The sequence below is a fragment of the Condylura cristata genome, unplaced genomic scaffold (genome assembly GCF_000260355.1).
Source record: "Condylura cristata isolate star-nosed mole 26May11 unplaced genomic scaffold, ConCri1.0 scaffold00014, whole genome shotgun sequence".
In the NCBI taxonomy this organism is placed as follows: domain Eukaryota; kingdom Metazoa; phylum Chordata; class Mammalia; order Eulipotyphla; family Talpidae; genus Condylura; species Condylura cristata.
Genome location: NW_004567115.1, coordinates 10,888,596 through 10,913,140, shown reverse-complemented (window position 1 = coordinate 10,913,140; position 24,545 = coordinate 10,888,596). Strand labels below are relative to the sequence as shown.

The 24,545-nt window shown below is 35.4% G+C and overlaps 1 protein-coding gene across 3 annotated transcripts in view; it reads left to right on the top strand.

Moving 5' to 3' along the window:
* NCK1 (NCK adaptor protein 1) overlaps positions 1–24,545 on the top strand; it is a 69,717-nt gene that overhangs the window by 41,464 nt on the left and 3,708 nt on the right. For all 3 annotated transcript variants that reach the window (XM_012724749.1, XM_004682173.2, XM_012724750.1), the window contains 2 exons: positions 5,590–5,832; positions 22,187–22,899. In XM_012724749.1, coding sequence (XP_012580203.1) covers positions 5,607–5,832; positions 22,187–22,899 — 939 coding nt within the window. In that variant the 5' untranslated portion in view covers positions 5,590–5,606. The remainder of the gene's footprint in view (positions 1–5,589; positions 5,833–22,186; positions 22,900–24,545) is intronic.

Genomic DNA, 24,545 nt, shown 5'->3' with positions numbered 1-24,545 from the left:
TGGTTACAAAATCATTACCCAATGTCTAAATAAAATTCCAGAATACTTTTAATGTTGAAAAATAATGTTAATTAATTAACCCATTCATTTTCCCCAACCTCCTTTTATTCCAGGTCAGGGTACTGTGTATCTGGAGTTTATCCTGATAGTTATGGGCTTGAGGAGGAAGGAACCAACCCAAACTAGATGTCCTGCCTTTGCAGAGCACACTTGCAAACACTCACACTCACTTAGACTGGGACAATTGAGACATGCCAGTTAACCTAATGCACACATTTTGGGATGTAGGAAGAAAAATACCTGGAGAAAATTCATATAGACATTGGGAGAATGTGAAAACTGTACACAGGTAGTGATCCTTGCCAGGAATTTGTTTTTAATTACTATAATGAAACAATGAACAAAATGATGTTATTTTAATATATTGAATGCAGAAACAAATAAGGAAGCCATCTACTTTCGTTTAAGATTTGAAAAATGTAATAATAGTGTCACTCTTTATTAATGTTTTTGTTTGGAAAATACAATCAGTAGAATGCATTTTAATATATTGAAATAAAATTGTATTTTCATTAATTGTATGAAATTAATACATTTAATTTAAAAATATGCCACCATTCTCCTGCCTTTAATTTTGATTTACTGGTAAATTAAATATACTTATTTAATCAAAGGAAAGCTTTTTGGGTCTTTTAATATTTGTAGAGATTTTGAAACCAAATAGTTTGAGAATCATTTATTTAGCAGGTAAGTGTTTTCCATGCATTATTAGCAACATCACACCTTTTCTAGATTTTATTTGCTTGTTTGAGTTCTAGATTATTTAGAGCTTTTTGAAATCTCAGTATCAACAGTCACAAAATCTTTGCCTCCAAGTAAGATCAAGTATATATTTCTAAAGAGAGAAATAAAATGTTACCATCAGGAGAATTTCATATGAAAGACTATCTAAAAGCAGAGTGGGCAGGGGAAGAGGGAAGAAAGTTCCATGAAAAAAGAAGGAATAAAAGGAGAAAAAAATGCGAATTTTGTGAGAAGTCAAAGCTACCAAATTGAGGCAACTGGAACCTTTTCTGTTCTTTAAGAGGCAGCCTGGTCATCAAAAGTAGGTGAACTCTGGAGAAGTAGAAAAATATGCACTTGACTCTTTGTTCAGCTGCTTATTTTCCAAGATTCAAAAGCCATTTAACTAATTCACGTCTTTCATACTTTGTAGAATAAGGGTAGGAGGGCAGTATATATTTTTGGCAGTTTCCATCTTTTGTGAGTATATGAAACCTCTGAACTTAAGCCTCTAGGTGCTCACCAACTTAATCTGTTGATCCCTCTCCAATATAATAAAGCATGGTATAATTTTATGAAGATCTTGAGAATGGTAAATTCCATATTGCTCTTTGAAAATGTTGAAATGATTGAGTCCTTTAACTTCTGCTTGGTCCTGTTCTGAGAGAACAGGTCAGGAAAGGCAAGGAGTATGCCCAGCATGTATGTATAGGTCTAATTTAGGAATGATATTAGAAGCTGAAAAATAAATTGAGATCAGGAAATAATCCCATAAATGAAGGACAGGTAGGATGTGAGTATAGTATAAATTGAAACTGATGTTAGTTCCAAGCTCCATATGTTAAATGTAATTAGAGTAGGACAGCCAATGGGAATCAAAATAGGCTGGTCAGATTCTATAAAAGAACTAACAACTCTTGATATCAGGTAGGAATTGTACACTGTTTGGTGAGATTCCTGAATTCAGTTACTGGTTACAGGACAGGAATACAGTTTCTGAAAACAAGAACATGAAAGTGCAAATGCCGTTAAGTGCAGTTGGAAACATGGTATGAAAGCTTTCATAGAGTATTAATTGAAAATCTTTATAATCAGGCTTCCAGAATGTGTGGTGGAGATACTTTTTATTTAATTTATATAACTTAAACTAAACTTGACTATTTTTCTACTCTGATTGCTCCAGAGTAAGCATGTGATGGATACATTGTTTTCTCAATTGGCCTCATTTGCTATCCCTGTTGTAGTATAAGCATGTTATTTCATTGTGTTTCTTATGCTTAGAGATGCCTGATTTTCCCTGTATGTATTCTAAATTCCAATTAGTACTTTTGCTTGCGACTTAAATGAAGAAAGAATTGGTCATCACATGAAGGTTAAATTACAGATTTTTTCTTCTATGTGCTGAGTTTAATGTGATTCTACTATAAAGCAGATGCAGTTTCCTTTCTTCTTCCCTTGTACACTCTCCATGTTTCCTTATTCTTTGTGTTCTGGATGCCTGTTTATTTTAGCTAGCAAATTGGTTTTCTTTACTTTTTATAGTAAACTAAAAAGATTAAGTAACACCTATTGTAAAATATTCAAACCATCTGTATCTACTTATATCTGTATATCTGGAGAAGGGGAGTGAGTTAATAGTCTTATCACTCAGGTAAGTGAGATTACCGCTGTTTACAGTTTGATATGTATCCTTCTAGAACTTTAAGCATATAGAACATGTAATAGGAATTTCTCTCTCTCTATCTCTCTTTTTTTTTTTGCATAGAAAAACTGGGGTGTAGCCAGAGTTGTGGGGTGGGTGGCTAGAGTATTTACCAGAGCAGAAACAGGCAAATTTACTGAACTACACCGCTAAGGGGAGTAGTGGATGAGATGAGAGGTCTGCTGCGCTGTGTGGCTTAAGCTCCCTGGCCAGAGATTGAACTCAGGCAGGAGAAGTGATAGCATTGAGACTTAACCCCAACTCCTAGGCTACCAGGGGGAGATCCTGTAATAAGAATTACTTTCAATCATAATATTATGGGTTTGCAAATTTTCCCTTAATATTTTTTTCTACACTTTATAATACCGGTACTTACAACTTATGTTTTTGGTGTACATATCATAATTCATGTCTTTGGGTACTTGAATAGTTTTTGTGATATATGAAAATTGCTGCTTCAAAAAAAGGTGTATTTCTTATTTTGACCACTATTGCCTAGTCTTCAAAATTTTCTGCCAAAAAAATAACTTAATTAAAAAGATGACAAAAAAATTGTAATTTGTATCAGAAATAAAAAATAAATTTTCTATTATATAAAGATTAAACTAAGAAAGCAAGGTTCAGACAGTGCACATAGCATACACCCACGGTTTGTGTGTGCTTTTTTGTTGTGAGGACATGAAAATTAGAAGTTATTTATAAATGTCTTGTTTTCATATATTTATAAAGAAACAATAGAAAGGCAAACCAAAGAAATGACTATTCACAAAAATGACTATCTTGTGAACAAGAGAAAAAAAAGAAAGAAAAGGTATATGAGGAAGCAGACATAGCTGAATGTACTTTCTTTGATAGATTTACTTTTAGAACCATCTAAATGTTTTATGTAATTTTGAAAAAAATCAATAAAGAAAAACGTGATCTCCAGGACATTAAAGCAAATGGGTTTAGCTACTGTGTAAGCATGTGAAGGGCAGTTTCTTTATCAATTAGGGCAAATGGATAAAGGAATGTCCTGGAGCTCAGTGGCTTTTCAGCCTTTAATGCTTCTATATTATATGCCAGTTGTTTTGGGGCAAGCACGCTGGCTGGCAAGATGGGTGTTGGGGGAGGAAGAGTGAGCAGAGTGGGAGGCTGGCAGGCCTCCCAGCCCTAGGTGAATCTCTGTGTTTTTTCTCTTTTGGGCTCTCTGGTGTTTTCTCATGATCTCTTCTTCTCACAGTCGTTTCCTCTTCTGGCCATTCTCCACTGCAGCCATTTCTGTGTGATGTTGCACTTACTCCCTTAGCCTCCTGGCTTAGGTGTGCACACTTATATATGCCTATACCATATTCTAGGTATCTACAATCAGACATGCGAACCCTGAGCCCACACTCCCAAGTGCCTCGTGCATTAGCACAATCAAAGCCACAGGTGATACCTGCAGAGGCCAACCATGTAAATCTTCATTTACCCTACAGCTGTATTATTCACTTGTCAGAACCATACAAAAACTTATATTCTGTCTTTCCTATAGAGTTGTCAGATAATTAATGAAACATAGTTCTTTCTAGGAAATTGGTTTCTAAAAATAGAGCTAGCAGATCAAAAACAGCTAGCAGATCATCATGTTGGAAATAGTTGATCCTGCAGGCATTGATAATCACTGGCAGATAAAATTATTAGGTGAAGTTTTTCTGGGAGAACTTGTTAATGGGTGAGTCAGGTTTATACTACTAAATTCATCATTAATTCTTAATATCACAGAAAATGGGACAACCAGATCTACAAACTGTTCTTGTAACATCCATAAAAGAACAAAAATCTTTGCTAAGAAGAGGGTGGGGGAGGCTTGGGGAAGAAAATAAAAAGTAAAACCTGTATATACACTACCACTTTATAGGAGATGAAGTTCATAAAGAGATACCATGAAGATGAAAATCAAACAAATCCATATGTGGTTTGCCAGTTTCTTCAAATAAATGGCATAGAAAGAGAACTTTGCTACATACACTAGAAAGACTTAAAACATTGAAGTGTGAAGTACAGACTTATTTTGAATCCTTGTTCAAACCAACCGTAAAAGATAAAGACTCAGAAAAAATTGAACATTAATATGAGATGTAGTAATAGAATTGTTGCACGTGTTAATTTCATTAAAGAAGCACATGTTAAAAGCATAAATTTAGAAGTCTGTTTATTTGTTTGATGGTAATAGGGATAATAATGGCTTCCCAAAGATGTACACATTCTAATTTCCAGATTGGTAATTTTATTACCTTACGTGGTTAGTCTTTGCAGGTATAATAAAGGATTTTGAGATAGGGACATCTTGAATTATTTTTATGGGCCCATACTAGATGGAGAAAGTTAACCTTAAGAAAGGAAATGAAGCTGTCAAGCCGAGGTCATGTTGTGGCCATGAACCAAGAAATGCCAGGAGCTTCTAGAAGCTACCAGTGCTGTCCATTTGCTCTGCTAACATTTGTTAAGTGGGATGTTTTTTCCCACTATCTGTACATCTATCTGTATTACTATCTATATTACTATCTGTACATCTGTCAAAATTCAGTTTGTGTGGGTCCTTTTATGGGTTTCCTAGTCTACATGGTTGATACACATTTCTGTTCATTTGTGGTATTTGTACATTCTTGCTATAGCTACATAATAACATTTCCCCCTACTTTATTCTAAAGTTTGCTGGAATTTGAATAAGAATTATATAACTTGTGTAAAGTCTTCCATTGTATAGGCTCTTCTTTAGATTTTTGATTTCTTTAATTTGCATTGTAGTTTTCAACAAACCATTCTCTTCATGTTATGTCTCTTTTATCTTATTTCTGCTGTATAAACCCTGCTATGATAAAACCTTTTTTTAATCATTGTGTAGTGAACTTCATTATTACAAATAATGGTTTTGCTTTTATGTCCTTTTGTATAATAGTAAGATAGCTGTAATAGTTTTGTTTTGAATATTATTTGGCTGAGGTGTGTATGGCATGCGTGTGTATTTTCATATTTTTATTTTGAACTTTTTATTGGGTTTAGATTTTAGGTATAATTTTTTGAAAAGCATGTAGACTAATAATTAAATTTCATAAAAATTATTTTCTATGTGATTATAGTACTGAAGCTGTTGAAGATGGCAGAAGAGGTGGTGGTAGTAGCCAAATTTGATTATGTGGCCCAACAAGAACAAGAGCTGGACATCAAGAAGAATGAGAGATTATGGCTTCTGGATGATTCTAAGTCCTGGTGGCGAGTTCGAAATTCCATGAATAAAACAGGTTTTGTGCCTTCAAACTATGTGGAAAGGAAAAACAGTGCTCGGAAAGCATCCATTGTTAAAAACCTAAAGGATACCTTAGGTAAGTTGTTTTTATATTAGAAAAGGTTTTGTTTAGTGGATGCTAGAGCATGGTTCTTTTAAAGAATTTTCACAGTGGCAGAATTGACCAGGAAACTCCAGGATTGGGTTTTAGCTAGGCAAGGTAAGTTTGGCTCATAGCATGTGAGGAGACCAGTGAAAGTCATAAGTACTAATGGGTAGTTTCTATAAATCTAACTAGTGAGTTTGGCTGGAATTCAAAAGTCAAACCAGAGGGTTACTAAAGATCAGAACTAATCTTTTTTGCAGGGTTTCTTTGAACAGAGAGTACCTTTTGAGGTTTAAAATTATGAACTAATTTTGCATCTAATTGAGATAGGGATAAGTGAGTGGAATGCAGAATTGTCTTCTTGCATTAAGGCAGTTTTTCATGTGTCACACTGCTGTATTTTAACATCTAGTGGTATATATTTTGAATATTTTGAATTTTCCTTTAAAAAGCAAATGATTTTACTATGTTTAAAAAATTTGAATTGAAATGTGGATCATACTATATATCAACATCTAAAAAACTGTTGTATCTTTCTTCCCCATTCTTTTTTGAATGTAAAATGTATCTATATTTTTAAAATATCTTTGTTTTTCTATTAGGGCCAGAGATAGTGGAACCACTTCATGGGGCCTGGCTTAATTGATAGGAAGGAAATGTGCACAGATGAGGACTGGCCTTTTTTTTCTCTCAGTTAATTAAACTCCTCTGGTTGCCTAACAGGAAGGAATTGGGAGGGACCAAATTTAATTTTTGGTATTCAGGCAAAGTATGTTATTGTTGCTCAGTGGTTTCTGTATGTATGTTAGACGAGAAAGTTAAGTTTTCTCCTTGCATAGGTAATTTGGGAGCAGAGTGTAGAGTAAGTGACAAGTATTATCAAGTAACTGCTGTACATTTGTTTTTATTATTCAACATTATTATTATTATTGTAGACAGAATGTCTCATTAGCAATAGAAAACAGATATTTATGATTTTTAACCATTTTAAAACAGGAAGAATAAAATATTGTACAATAAAAAGATATAAACTATCAGAATTTTGGTTTCTAAACTAAAAACATTTCCAGTTCTAGAGGTAATTTGATGAAATGAGTCACTCATTTGAATATTTTTACTGTGATACCAACTACTGTTTCAGAGGTTATCTTTTTTGAGATTTAAGGTTTTACAAAAGACCATTTTTAGCTTTTAAATGAAAAACTACTCAGAAAGATATTTTCTTTGGATAACTGGAGATCACACTTAGAATGAGGAATGCGTTTTAATTTTGTACGTAATGGACATCTATTTAAAGCATGTTCATTAGAGATATTAGGGGGAAAAATTTAAAAATATTTATTTATGAATACAGAACTAGGGTACAGGCCTGAGGTGCAGGGGTGGTGAGAGAATTCACCAGAGACAGAGTGGGGGGCAGAACAGGCCGACTGACAAAGTACACTGCTGAGGGGAGCAGCAGGCGGGTCAGGAGAGATCTGCTGCACCATGTGGATCACCTCTGGGGCAGGCAGGGTTCAAATTCATGCTGAAGTGGCCTTAGCTTCTTAGTGTTGTGATTTAACCTGCTGCACCACCAGGGAGGGCCAATATCAGGAAAAATTAAGGTAACTTTGATCATGAAAGCCTCATGGTGATGAGGCATAGACAGGACCAACGTCACCTAGATCGACTTTTGGGTCCCTTTTATTTATTTATTTTTTTTATTTTATTTATTTATTTATTTTTTTTTTTTAAAGATTTATTTATTTGTGCATACAGAACTGGGGTACAGGCCAGAGGCTCAGGGGCGGTGAGAGGCTTCACCAGAGACAGAGTGGGGAACAGAACAGGCAGATCAACGAAGTACACTGCTGAGGGGAGCAGCGGGCGGGTCAGGAGAGGTCTGCCACGCCATGTGGTCTCCTCCGGGGCAGGCGGGAATCGAACTCATGCGGAAGTGGCTTTAGATTCTCAGTGCTGTGCTTTAACCCGCTGCGCCACCAGGGAGGGCCCCCTTTTATTTTTTAACTTTTTTAAAAAAAAAAGTTTATTTATGCATGTAAGAACTGGGGTGCTGACCAGAGGTGTGGGGTGTAAGAGGATTCACCAGAGACAGAAAGGGGAACAGAACAGGCAGATCTACTGAAATACCCTGCTGAGGGGAGCAGTGGGTGGGTCAGGAGAGGTCTGCCATACCAAGTGGGTCACTTCCCTGGCTGGGGATTGAACTTGTGCTGCAGTGGCTGCAGATAGCTTCATAGTCCTGTGCCTTAATTTGTATGTATCATCACGAAGGGCTTTTGTTGTCCCTTTTAAAAATGATATTGGTATCCTCAAAATAGAGCAAATGTGACAGTAAGTAACAAAAGATAGTGAAAATACTAGTATAGTAGAACAGAGACCAAAAAAACAAAACCTGTTTTTAGGTAATTCTGCATATAAATTTTTAAAAAGCCCAATTTCAACTATTATTTGCTAACCCAGGAGAACTTTCATGGTATTTTCTGTTATAGACACAATTTTAGCAATGCATTGTATCTGTTTAAAAAGTCTGTTAATTTTATTACTATATTATGCTTATTGTCACTTATATTCCAGGGTTCTTGGAAGCAGTTTGTTTTAAGTTAGTGATCTATAGTTAGCCTGTATAATGATGTAAATTCAGCCTTTGCACCAGAAGCCTTTTCTTCTTCCTGAACTCGTTGTACTTCAATATCCCACATAATTAATAGACTTATTTCACAATGACTGTGCTGGTAGAGAAATTGCTTAAAAGCTAAGAATGAAATGGCAGAACAAAGGAAAGAATGAATACATGGATGTATTTTTAACTATTGATAAAATAGGTATGGAAGCTTCTTTCAAAGTAAATCTGAGTAAGGTCATATTTGTGGCCTTTATGGTGTACTTGTTTTACAGGTTATGTTATATATAGTTCAGTTCAGGGGCAAAAAATTTTGGAAAGAGAGAAGCCTCAGAAAACTTTCTATTGCCTGGCTGTGAGCCAAGTCACATGGATAGGGTGTGGAGAGTTTCAGTGTTGCAGAACAGACCAGGAAGCTCAGGGAGAATTATCCTGAGCTGTGTGAACAAACTGACAAAAGAAAACTCGGGATTTTTATTCAGAATGGATTGGTTAAATGCCTTCAAAGAGTTTTTCAGTAAGTTAACCTTTTAATTACATATACCTTTCTTAACAGTTTTTGATTAGGTTTTTTTCACTTTGGTTGAATTCAGTGGAAAATTATTTGGAGGGAACTTTCTGGGTGTGTATAGGCCAGTGTTTTATGTTGTGTTTGAAAGAACATTATTAGTTGAATATTAGTTTTGACTTGATAAGTAAAATAGTTTTAAGATGTGTTAGTATCAGTGATTAGAAAATAGGAAAAGGGTCTATATGGTTTGAGTGAGTTCTAATTCAGTAATTTTCAATTTAGATGATTATTTTGAAGTAAATAAATTGTAAACATTAAAAACTTTAGGTGGAAAAGGATTAGATGAACTAATTCCTTTTTCCTCAACATTTGAATTAACAAATTGTTTTTGTACTTGTTAGTTATAATTTAGGGGAACATTGCAGAAAATTATGTTTAGTAAAAGAGTGTTTCCATTTAATCAACATGGAATTGTTAGAAGTGGCTGTTTTGGTAAATATGAGATTTGATATGAGAGAATTTCTTTACAAAGAAAGTGAAACCACTATGAGGAAAGAGCAAGTTCTTGGGATTGTTTTTGAGTTCAAATTTTACAACAATAATTTAACATACAAGAAATTAACCTCTGCAGATGGTCTTTTATGGACTCATGATAAGTGAACTTAGTTTTATAGCTTTTAACATTTGTATAATGTTTCCAGAAAAATAAAAAAAAATTTTTGTTGTAGTTATCTCTAATATATAAGGAGCTTAAAGAAACAAAGAGTAAGCTGTTGTGAGATTTCAGACAAGGGGGAAAAATGGAATAAGAGCAAGCACTTTTTGAAAAAGAATGTTATAATTACATTTTTTAAAAAGTTTTATTTATGTATATAAGAACTGGGGTACAGGCCAGAGGTGTGGGATGTGTGTGAGAGGATTCTCTAGAGAAGAGTGGGGAATAGAACAGACAGATCTACTGAAATACACTGCTGAAGGGAGCAGCAGGCACAATAGGAAAGGTCTGGTGTGCCCCATGTGGATCACTTCCCTGTTTAGGGGGATCAAACTGGTGCTGCGGTAGCTTTGGATAGCATTATAGTGCTGTGCTTTGACCGTTGTTCCACCAGGGAGGGCCCTGGTAATTATAATATTAAGACTGTTGCTTCCTTAGTTAACTTTGTTGGGGAATAACTGCATTTATTTAATAGGTTTAAATTTATTAAATTTACTTTTCAGGAGGTTATTCGTGTTTTTTTTAAAATTATTTTAAAGATCTTATTCATTCATTTATCAGTATTTTTATTGAGAGCCTGCTATCAGCTTTGTAAAACTCATAGAATGAAAAAATAGAAATTCTCACCAGGTAGGGAGGTAGATGACAGTTACTATTAACAATCCAGTGGCTTTCATAATCTTGGTTTGGTTATGATGTTGGCTGTGAAATTACCAGAAATGATACAAAAAGTATATACTTTGTTGCTGATAGAGGTTTGAAAGAGTCAGTTAAATGGTAAATATATTTCCTATTGAATCTTTAAAAGCTTATCATTGATTTTAAATACATTTGTAACACCGAGGTCAGTATCTGAGATTTGTGACTATACTATTCTTTTGCCCATTACCTGCAGTAACCCAAAATTTATTGTGCACTGCAGCTTGTCAGAGTAGAGATAAGTTATCCCCCTACTTGTTACCTGAATCGATTTAAAAAGTAGAGGAAATTTTGTTTGTGCTCCTATTATGGGAGATATTGAAAGGCCCTTGAAAACAAAAAGGGCGCAATGTCTAAATAAGACAGAATAATCACAAACAATTTACCTGATTACCTGTAGATGAAAAGAATAGATTAAAAAGAATTTAAATAAAAATTTATAATGGAAAGGGCACCATATATTTGTATTTAAAATTCCTTAAGTCTGGGCCCTCTCTGGTGGCACAGCCGGTTAAAGCACAGCACTAAGAAGCTAAAGCCACTTCTGCCTGAGTTCGATTCCCGCCTGCCCCAGAGGAGATCCACATGGCGAGGCAGACCTCTCCTGGCCCGCCCGCTGCTCCCCTCAGCAGTGTACTTCGTTGATCTGCCTGTTCTGCTCCCCTCTCTGTCTCTGGTGAATCCTCTCACCCTCCACATCTCTGGCCTGTACCCCAGTTCCATATGAATAAATAAATAAACCTTTAAAAGAAAAATTCCTTAAGTCTGCTCCCATTTGAAAGCCTTGTGGCCAAGAGTATACTATTAAATTTTTATTTCCTATAAGTCTTGTAGGGCTAGTAAACAATTGATCAGTGTTACATGTGTCATAAGAGATCAGGGGAAAATCCATAAGGAAGAATGATGTAAAGAATAGAACATAAAAATGGCATTATAGTTCATTAAAGAATTAGACGAATCAGTAGTAATTTTCTTTGACCTCATTCTTTTGACTATTTATTCAGTGACTTGAGGGAAAATGACATGCTTAAAATAAAGATCTAATACTGTAATAATAATTAGGTTCAAAAATATACTTGGAAGTTAAAAATAGAGAAAAAGATTAATAGGAACATGACCTCCTGGTGGTGCGAGGAGCAGAGTCTAAGTAAGCATTATGAAGGTATTGTCAGCCACTATAGAAGGAGTTCAATACCTGGCCAGGGAGTTGATTCAGATGGCTCAGTAGACCTCTTCTGCCTGCTGCTTCTCTCAGCAGTGTATTTCAGTAGATCGGCTTGTTCTACCTCCCATTCTGTCTCTGGTGAATCCTCTCAGCTCCCAGACCTCTGGCTTGTACCCCAGTTCTTGTATGCATAAATAAATAAATCTTTTTTTAAAAATATGAATAGAGACAAACAATGTAAAAATTCTACATTCTTTTTTTAAAAAGGTATTTGAAACATTACTGAGCTACTATGGCAGCAGTTTACATGAGCAAAATACTTAGTAAGAATTGCTGAGCTAATGTTGGAGTTAAAAGAAATCTCAACACAGTTTATGATAGCATTAATTCACATCTGTAAGTGCCCAGTGAAGGAGTACAATGTCTTCCGTAGGTGTTTGCTGGTCAAGTAAACATGACTTAACTCATTCGCTTGTTATTAGGAATACCTTAAAAATGGTATTGAGAAACTTGGACCCTCCCATATACTGGCATCCATTATATTAAGGATTTGGAGCCAGGTTAACATAAAGACTAAACTATAGTTTGAAAAAAAATAGTTTAGATAGGTAAAAGATTTGCCTTAAGAAGAGGAAAACCATTCACAAGAATATGGAATATTCACAAAGCCTAACCAGATTCTGAAAAAATTTTGAGGAGCTAATAAAATTTTCTGGTTAAGAAACAGGGTTTGAAGAGGAGAATAAGGCTAGTGGTGAGGAGTAAGGGGAACACTGGAAGCTATCCTGGTATGTTGTGTGTGTGTGTGTGTGTGTATTTTTTTTTTTTTAATTTATTTATTTATCCATTCAGAACTGGTGTGCAGGCCAGAGGTATAAGGGTGGTGAGAGGCTTCACCAGAGACAGAGTTGAGAGCAGAATAGGCAGACGGACAAAGTACACTGCTGAGGGAAGCAGTGAGCAAGACAGGGGAGGTCTGCCTTGCCATGTGGGTCACCTCCCTCACATGGGTCACCTCTGTGGCAGGTGATTGAACTCTCACTGCAGCGGGCAGTTGCCAGCTTGCAGTGCTGTGTGCTAACCTGTTGCATCACAGGCGGGGCGGGGGGGGTCCTCACTTTTTTTTTTTAAAGGTAAATGCCAGAAGCTCTGGGAGGTAGGAGAGTAACAATTATCATTAACTAAGTACTTGTTATGTACTATGCATTGTGCAGAGTACTTTACACATAAATATTTTGTGCAGAGTACTTTTCACACAAATATTTTACAATTGTATACAAAATTTATATAAAGTGGGTACTTAGCATACTTTACTGTTTCATAACCAATGAAACTGGAGTTTAGAGCATAAATAATAACATGTCCAAGAACAAATTAATCAGTAAGTAACAGGACTAAAATGAAAACTTAAGGACACTTTTAAAAACTTTTCTTAGTAGACTCATGATTAAAGAGTGGAGAAAGGGTTAGTCAATGAAAGGTTTGATTCAAAAGCGACTGGTATTAAGACTGGTGAATATAACTGAATTTGGGAGAAAAGTTTTAAAAAGATAATAAATTCATTGGTCTGAGGGAGTCTGCTTGTTGTAGAATGATTGATAATTGTTGCTGATTTAACATAATTGAAGAACTTGAGATATACTATATATTTTAACACTTTTGTGATTTTGCATCTACTCTATTTTTGATAATAGGTGATTAGCAGGGTCATGTAACAGTAACAAAAACAAGGCAACAAATAGGACCTTCCTAAGAATTGGATTTTTACATTTATTTAGTCACACATCATAAATAGTAATGAAAATATAGTATGGGCCAGACACTGAGAATACAGAGGTGATTAAAAATGTTTGTTCTAAAGAAAGCAAATATTGGCATATTTTGTATTTTATAGTAAACTATTTACAAAGACTAATTGGCAGAAAGTAGGAACTCTGGCAGAGAGAAGAGGAAATCTTCTGGACTGAATCTGGAAGAATGAGGATTGTGAGTGTTCAGGGCAGAAAAACAGGCATAGAACTTTCATAAAGCATGCTTTTTTTGGTGACTGAAAAGCTTGTGTAACTGTAACATTAGAGCAGGTATGGGATTTAAGATATCACAAAACAGATCACAGAGGGCTTTCTGTGTCTTTGTATAGAAGACAGATATTCTTAGCCCATATTCTTTTCCTGAAATATATCTGGTTTCTAAAATAAATATAGGTTGTTTGGTGTTTTCTCATTGGGGTCATAATAGGTCTATCCAAAAATTCTTCATTCTTGGATAGTATTTTTTTGAGAATTAAAAAATCACTTAGAACTAGGTTTTCTCTTAAGTTCTAATTTTGTTGTTATATTTTCTTATATCAGTGTTCAATTTTAATGTACAGACATTTATTGAGCATCTGGTATATATAGTTCTTAAATAGTATGCAAAAGATCACCTCTTTGGAAGCTTATGCTCTATTACATAGGCATAAAAGACAAATACAAGAAAAGCAATAATACAAGTAACTCAAAAGTACAGGTGTTACAGGGTACTTTAAAAATGAGACCATTGAGGGGTGAAGGAGGTTGGGAAATGAAGGAGGTTGAGAAACATGAAGTGGGAAAATGATGAAAATAATAGACGGCGCTTCTTTAAATGGGTTGGTTTATGAGAAACAGAACTTTTTTTTTTTTAAAGATTTATTTATTTGTACATACAGAACTGGGGTATAGGCCAGAGGCTCAGGGGCGGTGAGAGGCTTCACCAGAGACAGAGTGGGGAGCAGAACAGGCAGATCGACGAAGTACACTGCCGAGGGGAGCAGCGGCGAGACAGGAGAGGTCTGCCGCGCCATGTGGTCTCCTCCGGGGCAGGCGGGATTTGAACTCATGCGGAAGTGGCTTCAGCTTCTCAGTGCAGTGCTTTCACCCGCTGCGCCACCAGGGAGGGCCGAGAAACAGAACTTTTAATAAAGTAATGAGAAACTAACAAGCCAGGTAAACTTAGTCATGAATGTGGAAACATTCAGGTTATTTGGCCCCTTTTATGGGATGGGGTGTTCAGTAATCTCCCCTAATCCTTTACATTTCATTATCTCTTCCACCTCCCTTTTAACCTCAGAGCCTTTATAGCTTTTGTCATTGTCTCTTAGAATATCCAAATTTGTGGTTCTGACTTGCTTTACTACACATACATTAAGGTAAATATTTTTTCCTATACTATAGATTGACTTTAATCTTCTTATGTCAGTCCTCTCCTGATGTACCACACCTTCTTCCCCCTATATAAAAGCCTTTTTAAGTTCAGGTAATCCTGTTTTGTTTAAATATTTGTTATTATTTCCCTTACCATAAAGGTTGAGTCTCTAAAACATCTTTATTGATGTTGCGGATTATTTCTATGTTCTACATATTTTTTTTTCAGTTTTAAATCTATATTTTTAAACTATTTGTAATTTGGCTTTTGTGGATGGAGAATAGAGAATAACCAACTTCATTCTTTTTATGCATGGCCTCCCAGTTTTCCCAGCACCAGTTATTGAAGAGACTCTCCAATCCTCATTGTGTGGTGGTAGCAGTTGTGTTATCTTATATTAGGTATTGATTTGTACACTGATATATTTCCTGATTTTCAATTCTGTCTGTTTTTATGCCAGTATCATACTATTTTTAATAATGTTGTTTTTTAATAAATTCTAAAGTCAGTTAGAACAAAATTCCATTTCTCTTTTTTTTCTTTTTCAGGATTGTTTTTGCTATTTGATTCATTTGTGTGGCTCCATATAAATTTTATTATGTTTGTTAAGTTTCTTTGAAAAGTACTGCTGAGATTTTGATGGGGACTATGTGAAACTTATATATTGACTTAGGATAATCATTTTGATTCTCCCCATCCAGGAGCATCGAATGTCTGTCCATCTCCTTATGTCAATATTAAGTCCACTATTAGCAATATTTTGTGGTTCTCATATAAGTCCTTTACCTCCTGAGTTAGATTATTATTGGGGTATTTAAGTCTTTATGTGGCCATTGTAAATGGAATTATTTTCTTGATTTCTTTTCGTTTATTGTTTGTATTTGAAAATGCTGTGTATGGATTTTGTATGTTGATCATGACCTACCATTTTGCTATATTATCTGTTGTTTCTAATAGTTTTTTGGTGTAGTCTGTAGGATTTTCTGTGTATGATAGCATATATCTGAATAGTGATGGTTTTCATTTACCAATTTTGGATTCCCTTTATTTCCTATTTTTGCCTGTTAGCTCTGGTAGAGGAAAGAACCTTAATACTAAGTTAAACAGAAGTGATGACAATAAAAGGACTTTTTTTCTTTTCTTTCTTTCTTTTTTTTTTTTTTAATAACCATTAACCTATATTTTGGTTTGGAATACATGACCTTTACTTTATCTTATTGAGGAAGGTTTCTTCTGTTAACATCTTGTTTAGCATTTTTATCATAAATCAGTGCTGAGCCTTCCTTCCTTGTACTATCTTTGGACCTGTTTTTCCTTTTTTTCAAGTTACTTTAGTGTGTAATATTAGGTTGTTTATTTGAGATTTAATTTGGCTTCTTAGTATGGACCTTTTGTTGCATCCTGTAGATTCTGTAGTTTGTATACTCATTTTAGCTCCTCTCAAGGTATACTTGAAGTTTTCATTTCCTCTTTTATCAAATAACTGTTAAACAATGTGTTGTTTGGTCTCCATATATTTTTATACTTGTTTGTTCTTTTTTTTTTTTTTACAGTTGATTTCTAACTTTGTGACATTATCATTAGAGAGATTACTAGGTCTAATTTCAATCCTTGTAGTTTTATTGACAAATGATTGTGTCCAAAGTATGGTCTTTTCTTGACAATGTTATGTATGCACTTAAAAAACAAAATAAAATAGAAATGCAGCAGTTTTTGGCAGAGTGTTCTATAGATGTCTTTTAGACCTATTTGATTATTTCATCTTGCTTCTTATTTAAGGCTCTTATTTTCCATATTTGTCTTGTTGATATGTCCATTGATATATCCGTTGTTAAAGTATCCTAGTATTATTAATGAGTTTTCAATATCTCTTTTCTGCTATTGTCTTGTGTATCTTGGTGCTCTGTATAGATTTATGAGTGTCATTTTTTTCTTTTGGTATTACCTTTTAATTGTAATATAGTGTCTATCTTTATCTCTTACTACCTTTCTTAATTAGAAGTCTGTTTCATTAGATAGAAATATAGCTCTTTTTTTTTGGTCTTGTACACTTCTTTTGCAGCCTATAATTTTAAGCTTGTCCTCTCTGCTTTATTCTAAGGTGGGTTTCTCATAAACAGGAGACAGAAGGTTGGGCTTTGTTTTGAATTCTGTTCGGCCACCCTATATCTTTTGACTGATGAATTATGGCAGCTTTTGTTTAAGGTGTTTATTGAGACATAAGTGCTCATTGCTATTTTGTTAGCGTTTGTCATTCTCATTTTTTGTGATCTTACTGTTGAGTTTGTTTAGTTTCCATTTCTTTTGTATGTTACTTTCATTAATTTTTGCTGGAGGGTTTTACTGAGGTTAATATATGATGTACTATTTGTGTGACTCTTTGGATGGTTTGGCCTCTAACTCATTCTGTTGTTACTTTTCCTCTTCCTTCTACATGTCATTTAGATGTCTTTGCCTATATATTTCTTGTTCTGTTGCTTTATAATCACCCCTTTAAAATATTTTTGCGTATCACCTGATGTTGCTAAAAACCTTTAGCTTTTACTTTTCAGCAAAACTCCATGTTCTTTATTCTCTTTATTCTAACTTGCTGGGTGAAGGGTTCCAGGCTATAAGTCTATTTTTTTTAAGTAGTTTAAATATCACCTTCTAGTTCCTTTGTGTTCATAAAGTCTAATTGATGTCCCTTTTTCCCTTGCCCTTTTTTCTCTTAATGTTTTGAATATTAATCCTTGTGATTAGTTTCAGCAGCTTTACTATTATGTGTCAAGGTGTGTAGGTATTGTTTGGAATTCTTTGGGCCTCTTGGATCACAGTATTTGGTTTGTTTTCCAAATTGAAATGATTTTCTGCAGTTATTTCTTTAAATATGTTTTTCTTTGCTCCTTTTGGTACCCCTTTATTTCTCTTTCATTTGTGTCAAAGGGCTCTTACACAACTTTTTTTTTCCTACATTTTTTTCTCCACCATTGTGTTTTCAGACTCGTTCTTTGTTTTTCTCTTGTTGATACCTTCACTTGTATTTTTTAAATTAGCTATTGTTTTTCATTGGTTATTTCTAATTGTAGCCACTTCATTTTTTCTTACTAATTCTATTCTATTTTTTAATATCCTTTCCCTCTCTCTTTTTTTTTACTCTCAATTCCAGAACATTGGTAGAACTGTAACCTTGAACTCCTCTTCTGTCATGTTCTATAGTTCTAGTGAATTGGGGCTTCTCTCAGATTTTTTTTTTTGTGATGACATTTATGTTGTGTTTTCTGTCTCATTTTAAATTTTGTATGAGTCATGATAGGGATAGACTTTTCCACTATTGTCTCTGCAGATCTAGTACCATTAAAAGACCTGTTTGGTGTAAAGGAGGTCCAAAACAATAGGGCACCAAAGGATTATTTACAGTAAATATCAGGAATTCAATCCTATTGTTCTGTAGATATCAGAGTGATGTGGTGGGAATTCACAGTAATCCCCTTCAATAGACCAGCACCTTGACATTGAGTCCACTTCCACGCCGATTAGTTTTAAACACTAGATGCAATTTGGGGCATGGATTTTAGTTGATAATGGGGTCACAGGCCAGGATTTGTTCTCTTTTCCAACACAAAATCTTATCCTGGGGTGTTTGCTATTGTTATTAACAGGTTCTTGAGCTCTGGTTTTTTTAAGTGGTCCTTTATTTTGATTAGAGCACTTGTTTAGTGTTTTGGACTTGGTTGGGGGTTGACAACTATTTTGAATATCTTAGCTTAGTCTGAGTAGTAGGCTCTTCTTTGAGAAGATCTAGGTGCTCTGATCTATTTCTCCCTTATGAATCAGTCTTTATGTGTTCTTTATTGAGAATCTGAAGCTCAAATCAGTAATCCTTACTCTCTACCCCCACTCTTGCAGCTCTCCAACAGTTCATCTTCCATGTAGGTCCAACTTGTTACACCCCTTATGTGTGTATACAAATCAACATTTATGAAAGGTTTTGTGCATTAAGCTACCCTCTCACTTGTCACTATGAGCAGATTTCCAACAACTCTTCACTGGATATTTGTCCCTAATGTGAGCTGAAGTCACTCACTTTCCCCTCAGAATTTTTTTGTGCTTTTTTACTGTAATAGTTGGTATTATCTGGAGGAGGTGAGCCTGGAATCTTTACTTTGCCACCATCTTCTATATATATATTTAAATGTTAAGAAGTTTATGTAAGTAGTTATTCATGCTGTTTTGTGTATGTCATGTTTTTTTTTTTTTTAACTCAGTACTGTTGCCTTTTGTAATTCAACTTTTTTTCAAATGTTTCACTTTTCCATATAGTTTTTTCCCCCTTAGTAATTAGCTGAGTCTTATCTTTCTAAAATTTAAATACTACTGGCTTTTATGTTTGCAAAGGTAGCAGTTTTCCATTGTTCTTCACTACCTCATATAACAAAGGTAGTTTAATATCCTTCAGCCAGAAGACTCCCTTTAGCATTTCTGTTTAGTATGATAGGTTCCTTCAAACTTTTATCTGGAACTGTCTGCCCTTCAGTGTTAAGGGCAGTTTTGTTGGCTATAGATTTCTTGATTGATGTTTTTTCAGCATCAGATTCAACCCTCCTTATTGTTGCTTCTTCTTATGAATTGTTTTTGTTTTGTTTACTGCCTTTTCTAAAATATTTTTATAAAACCTATGTTTTTTGTGATATATGACTACCAGCGTCTGTGTTCTGTTTTCTTACTGGTCAACTAGAGTTTTGAGAGTCTCCTTAAGCTCCTAGAACCAAAGGAAAAAGAAAAATTACTCTTTAAACATGTACTCTACAACTCTATGTACCATTTTCTGCTTCTTCAGGACCTGACGTCAGCTATAAGTGAACATTTAGGGTCTGCTTAGATTTTCTCAGAGCATGCTCCCCTCTTACTCCCTCTGCTTTTTGTGCTGTCTTGATTCTCTGGTATACACAGAGCTTTTGAAAACCCCTAGTTGTTATCTACCCTGCCTCCCCTCCTTTCTACAACTCCAACTTCACATGGTTTTCAGCCTCTCTGTTCCTTGTCCCAATTGTTCCTTGCCCCAGGGTATTGCAATAATTAAGTGATTTTTAGCTAAAGTCATCCTAGCCCAGGGAAAGCTCCAAGTCTGTTAAAACCAAAGCAAGCCATTCCACCAGAGATGTTGAAATCCATAATCATTTCTTTGGAAAAAGATCTGTATTGTGCACATGCACATGTGATTGCTGTCTTTAGTGCTCGTTTGTGCTCTCTCCCATTCAGTGTGCAGACTACTGTCACCATAGCCACCACTGATTTGGAGTGTTAGAGATGGTGGGCAGGTAATTTAAAGTACTATGCTACTGTCTTACTGCAAAGATTTCACCATGCCTTGCCCTAGGTTTTGTAAGTTTTTGTTTTCTAGATTACAGTTTTTGAGAAGTTGATTCTTATAACATTTATCACCTACCTAACTTATTTTTTGGTAGAATGGAGCTCTGGTGTTCCCTACTCCTCCAGAAATCCTTTGACATGGGGATTTTTCAAGATGTTATTTTTTTTTTTAAAGATTTATTTATTTGTACATACAGAACTGGGGTACAGGCCAGAGGCTCAGGGGCGGTGAGAGGCTTCACCAGAGACAGAGTGGGGAGCAGAACAGGCAGATCGACGAAGTACACTGCTGAGAGGAGCAGCGGGCGAGTCAGGAGAGGTCTGCCACGCCATGTGGTCACCTCCGGGGCAGGCGGGAATTGAACTCATGCAGAAGTGGCTTCAGCTTCTCAGTGCAGTGCTTTAACCCGCTGCGCCACCAGGGAGGGCCCTCAAGATGTTATTTTTAACTTTTAAGTCAGAACTTGGGAAGGAAGGAGTTTATGGATATAGGAGAGGTCATTTATTTGGATATGTATGTGATGCTTGTTGAAGTAATACTAATATAGTGGCAATTGAAATTACTATATCTGAATTCCAAAATGAACTTACAGCTGCATGGAGAAATTGAAACCTTCTGTACAGGAGTTACAGAAAATGAACTGTATGGTTTTCAGTGAAATAGTGTGACATCTTTCAACTAAGAGATAACCTGCTTATTCATTCATTATTCACTTTTTTCTGCTAGTGTAGATATTGTTAAGCATTAGAGATAAAAGATAATAAGTCCAGTTTTCTCCCTTCAGGAATCTCACTGTTTTACGAAGGAAAATGGACAAATAAACAAGTACAGTGTATTTTATAACAAGGTTTAGAGAAGCCCAGACAGATGCCACACAGAATAATGAAATGAGGAAAACAGAACACATTCAAGGAAATTAAGAAAGGAGAAAATAATGGAGAGAATAATTCATGATCTTGGTTTGCTGCATAGATTTTGAAAATAATCTTCAAAAAGTACTTGAGATGGAAGTTTTCGTTGAATTGTTTTCATTGAGTAGTTTTGATACAATGGTTGAGATAGAGGATTAAATTACAATGAGTTAGAAATGAATGATGAAAAAGTTGAAGGAAAACTTTAAAAAGAATGGTATCATTTGAAAGTTGTAACAAAAAAAGCCCTTTATTTTGGAATAGGAAAGATCTGAGTGTATATATAGGTAATTTAAGGGGTTAGATGGGAGGCCAACAAGATGGCATTAAGAACCTAGAAGAAAACATAAGTGAAGAAATAGTATGAGGTTAATGAGAATTTTGAGATAATGAGAAAGTGTTTGAGAAATTTTATCTAGGGATGCCTTCGTTTTCTAAAAGTAGGTCACAGATCTTGTGCTTCTAAGTGAGAATAGTGTACATGCCTGACAGAAATTGCTGTAGCATACATACATTTATGATAATGTACATTTGGTAATTTTCTCATTTTTCCAACAATTGTAAAGCACTTTTGCTAAGCACTTTTGAGATCCTAAGGATTAGATCCATGAAGAAATTAAACAAAGTTCCTTTCTCCTGTAAAATTTACATGTGAATGGACTGAAAGGAGATTAAAAAAGTAAATATTTTAATGTAAACATAGGTAAATGGAGTCATCTGAGTCTAGGAACTAAGAACGCAAATGGGATTATTAACAGACATAGTTATAATTTTAGGTTGCATAAAAATTATAAATTGTTTTATTTCTATAAAGATAATTATAGTATCTACATCAGTATAATAAGACAAAGAATATGAGATTGGTGGAGATGTTATGTACTTAGATTGTAAATGTGAGAGAAACTATATTTAAGAGAAAATTTCATTTATATTAACCTTATAATTGTTTTAGGCAATTATTTCACAGCTTTTGACATGAAAAAAGAAGGAAAATTATGTACCACATAGCAATTGATTACCTAAATTTCTAAGACATCTGAGTGTCTCTTTGCCCTCTAAAATCTATCATCGCTATCATCGCTTAAAGCCTTAAGAGAAGTACAGAGTTGAAGATTCGTATTAATGAGTTCATTTGATTTTGTGGGTCATCTTTGTCTTACATTCTTTTTTTTATTAAGATTTTCTTTTTCATTAAAATAGGTATTGGAAAAGTGAAAAGAAAACCAAGTGTGCCAGATTCTGCATCTCCCGCTGATGATAGTTTTGTTGACCCAGGGGAACGTCTCTATGACCTCAACATGCCTGCTTATGTGAAATTTAACTACATGGCAGAGAGAGAGGATGAATTATCATTGATAAAAGGGACAAAGGTGATCGTCATGGAGAAATGCAGTGATGGGTGGTGGCGGGGTAGCTACAATGGACAAGTTGGATGGTTCCCTTCCAATTATGTGACTGAAGAAGGAGACAGTCCTTTAGGTGACCATGTGGGTTCCCTGTCAGAGAAATTAGCAGCTGTTGTTAATAACCTCAGTACTGGGCAAGTATTGCATGTGGTCCAGGCTCTTTATCCATTCAGCTCATCCAATGATGAAGAACTTAATTTTGAGAAAGGAGATATAATGGATGTTATTGAAAAACCTGAAAATGACCCCGAGTGGTGGAAATGCCGGAAGATCAATGGAGTGATTGGTCTCGTGCCAAAAAACTACGTTACTGTTATGCAGAACAATCCATTAACTGCAGTTTTGGAACCATCACCTCCACAGTGTGATTACATCAGGCCTTCACGCACTGGAAAGTTTGCTGGCAATCCCTGGTATTATGGAAAAGTCACCAGGCATCAAGCAGAAATGGCATTAAATGAAAGAGGGCGTGAAGGTGATTTCCTCATTCGTGATAGTGAATCTTCGGTAAGTTCATTTTCAAAAGTAAATGGTAGATCTCAGGGTATTAAAAATTAATAGAAGATTGGAGCTGTTTAGTGGTTTCCAGGTTAGTAAGCTAGGGCATAGGCAGAAGTATTCTGAAGCTAAAAGTTAAGTGTCCTTTCCAGCTACATTTTTTTTGAATAAAATAAAACCCTAGCAGTGACTACACTGGATGACTTGGCCTTGTCTAGTTCTGTTGGTTTTGTAATAAATTGGGGAAAATGAACATTGTATTTTTTTTTAAGATTAATTTATTCATATAGACCTGGGGTACAGGCCAGGGGTGCAGGGGGGATAGAGAAGATTCACGAGACACAGAGTAGGAAGCAGAACAGGCAGATCGATGAAGTACACTTGCGTACACTGCTGAGGGGAGCAGTGGGCAAGACAGGAGAGGTCTGCATCACCTCCCGGGCGGGGATCTAACTTGCACTGAAGCAGCTGTGGCTTGCTTGCAGTGCTGCGCTCTAACCCACTGCTCCACTACAGAGGGCCTGAACATTGCATTTTTGATTGAGAATATAACAATGCCGAAAACTAAACTGGGAAATAATTTCTTAAATTGTATATTAAATGAACTCTTTAGTAATGGAAATCCCTAAATTTAAAAAAAAAAAAATGGTATTTAAGATCGTTGCTAATTTTCAAGCAGTATTTGATTTCTCCCCTAAGGTGTAGTCCCATTAGCATTCCCACTACCATAGCACCTGTGTTCCATCATCAGAGTTCTTGGTGTATTTTCTTCTCTGTTATAAAATCCCTATCCTTGCCCTTCTCCTGCTGGACACCTCAGATCTTGCAAGTTTTGTCTTTTTCCTGATTGTTTGTTTGTTTTTTGTATATTTTGTCTACAAGTGAAATCATCCGATAGTCATCTTTTCCTTCTTATTTTGCTTAGCATAATCCCTTCTAGTTCCATCCATGTTGCCATAAGGCATGAGTTTACCTTTTTTTAATCACTGAGTATTTCATTATTTATATGTACCACTTCTTGAGTCATTCATCTGTTTTGGGACATTTAGGTTGTTTCCTTATTTTGGCTATTGTAAGTAGTGCTGCAGTAAACATAGCGTGGCAGGTTTTCTTTTAGTTTTCAAAAATTATTTTAATGCCTAAATATTTGAGATTCATTTATAATAAAAGACAAGTTCTATTCCACTAGTTATAAAACTATAAAAAGTGGATAAGAAAAGTTATTTGGGATCTTTGGATATTAGAATTTGCCTAGGATAGTAAAATTTGATCCTACTCACTTTCCTTAAAAATGGCCTTTATTGGTGACATAGGGATTAAAGTCTCAGTGCTATCGGGTTGTTGCTAGCCTCTGCGGTATGAGTTTGATCCCTGATCAAGAAGCTAACCCATGTGGCGCAGGAGACCTCTCCTGTCTCACCTGCTGCTCCTTTCATCAGACCATCTGTTCTGCTCCCCTCTCTGAATATGGTAAAACCTCTTACCCTCCCTCCACCTCTTCTACCTCTGGCCTACTCCCTAGTTCTTATATGCATAAATAAATCTTTTTTAAAAAGGGCTTTTTTGGGCCCTCCCTGGTGGCGCAGCGGGTTAAAGCACTGCACTGAGAAGCTAAAGCCACTTCCGCATGAGTTTGATTCCCGCCTGCCCCGGAG